At 38.9% G+C, this 1,787-nt stretch overlaps 1 protein-coding gene across 1 annotated transcript in view; it reads right to left on the bottom strand.

The window, feature by feature from the left end:
- LOC107104151 (collagen alpha-4(VI) chain-like) overlaps positions 1 to 1,787 on the bottom strand; it is a 25,506-nt gene that overhangs the window by 14,925 nt on the left and 8,794 nt on the right. The window contains exons 6-7 of the mRNA XM_015404082.1: positions 1,107 to 1,160; positions 880 to 942 (exon numbers count right to left, since the gene is read on the bottom strand). Of these exons, the coding sequence (XP_015259568.1) occupies positions 880 to 942; positions 1,107 to 1,160 (117 nt within the window). The remainder of the gene's footprint in view (positions 1 to 879; positions 943 to 1,106; positions 1,161 to 1,787) is intronic.

Here is a 1,787-nt window from a genome sequence, read left to right as displayed (position 1 = left end):
TGTATATCTGGATGCGCAAATGAGCTGATGGCGAAAACGCAGGACGGGTCGCGCTTCCGGGACGGATCAGGAAAAGTGGCTAAATATAGCGCCTAAAGCGCTAAGTTGGCAACACTGCTCTTTGCATGGTTTGTTTTCAAATGGTTTGCTGCTGTCTGTTTGGACCTTTCTGAACATGTGCAGCAAATGGACTGATCCAATATGGTGGACACTGAAGGGGGGGGCAGAGACACACTTAATATTATCAGCGTTCTGATGGCACTTTATTAAAAACATAATTAATGTGAACAAATAAGGAATAGTTGTATTAACTATACATGGAAGCAGAGTTTTATGGTCATCATTACCTAGGTAACAGTTACCTAGGTAACTGCCTAGTATTGCCTAATGGTAAACCCCCCCTGTTAGCTGGGCGGAGGTGACTCCTTTAGTGAAGCTGATTTCAGCTACAGTCAGCAGATATAACACTAAATCTGAAACGTCGTTTTAAAAAATGTTTCACAAAAGTCCCACTTTCCATTTCTGTAAAACTTGTTCTCCCTAAAAGCTCTCTTTTTTTAAGATTTGTAAAATTCTAATAAAATGTGAAAAATTAATTATGCAAAAAATAATTTGTTTATTTAGATCATAAAGCTCCTTTTTTGTTTTAGAAGTTTTTCAAAGTGTCATTTTCTTCTAATTCAATTTAATGAAACTGAAGCTCTTTGCTTCCAGTAATGAATGAATGAATTTCTCTCTCTCTATTTATCTTATTGCATTTTTCAGGATCCGGTCTGCTGGTCTATAAAACGAATGAGTTCCAGGAAACAGAGATGGAGGATGAGGAGATCTGAACGTTCATTTCTACAACCATAGAGACAAGAGAGATGGAGAACATACCGGATCTCCTCTCAGGCCTCGTTGTCCTTTCAGCCCTTTCTCCCCTCTGGTTCCTGGGATGCCCTGCGGATGAGAGGTTCCTCTATTAGATCAGTCGCTTTCTGCAAATCTGTTCCTCTTTTCCGGATCAGAAGATCCAGATCTTCAGACGCTGAAATGCTTCAGGTTTTGCTGCAGAGAGAAAAGGTTCGGTTAGCAGAACAAAACGTTTCAGAGGTTTTTTTTACCGCGCCTCCAGTGTCTCCTTTTTCTCCTTTCATCCCGTCTTCGCCCGTTTCCCCCTGGAGACAGAAGAGAAACACCGATGACTATAAACCACAGCCATCTTTGCTAATGACCCAAATGATCAGGATGCAATAAGGAGCAAACATCAACAAATCAAACAGATGTCATCATGAAAGAAAAAACCTCTGAAATTTTACTGAACAGAATTTCGTTGGGATGTCTTCCTTTTTAATTGGGAACACATCTTTTTAATTATAGTGGTAACTATGCAAGGCTTTGTTTTTATGATAGTTTTAGAGATTTAAAGAAAAAAAAAATGCATTTTCTAGTGCTTAGAGAAATAATTCAGCCCGTCTGCGATATTTATCCTGAAAAAAAGACTGAACTTCATCAGAGAGAAACCAGCTTCTACGCCTCGTTTCGGACTTTGTTCAATTTCAACAATAAACTGCATTGATTGAAAAGGTGAATAGTTCATATGCTGGAATGTGAATAAATGATTGGTGCAGCTTTTGGAAAATTATAAAGATCAATATCTGGCAGCTCCTTCTCAGATCTTCCCTCCGTTGATGCAGCATGTTTGAATCAGGGTTCTGTTAACTCTAACATGGTGCTAAACTCCAGTGATTCACATCTAAACCTTTAGAAATACATTTTCAGGTCAAACTGATGCTTTTCTAACC

Source organism: Cyprinodon variegatus, unplaced genomic scaffold (genome assembly GCF_000732505.1).
Source record: "Cyprinodon variegatus isolate N-32 unplaced genomic scaffold, C_variegatus-1.0 Scaffold1630, whole genome shotgun sequence".
Taxonomy (NCBI): domain Eukaryota; kingdom Metazoa; phylum Chordata; class Actinopteri; order Cyprinodontiformes; family Cyprinodontidae; genus Cyprinodon; species Cyprinodon variegatus.
Note: the sequence above shows the minus strand (reverse complement) of the source record. Positions and strands in the feature narration are given on the sequence as shown.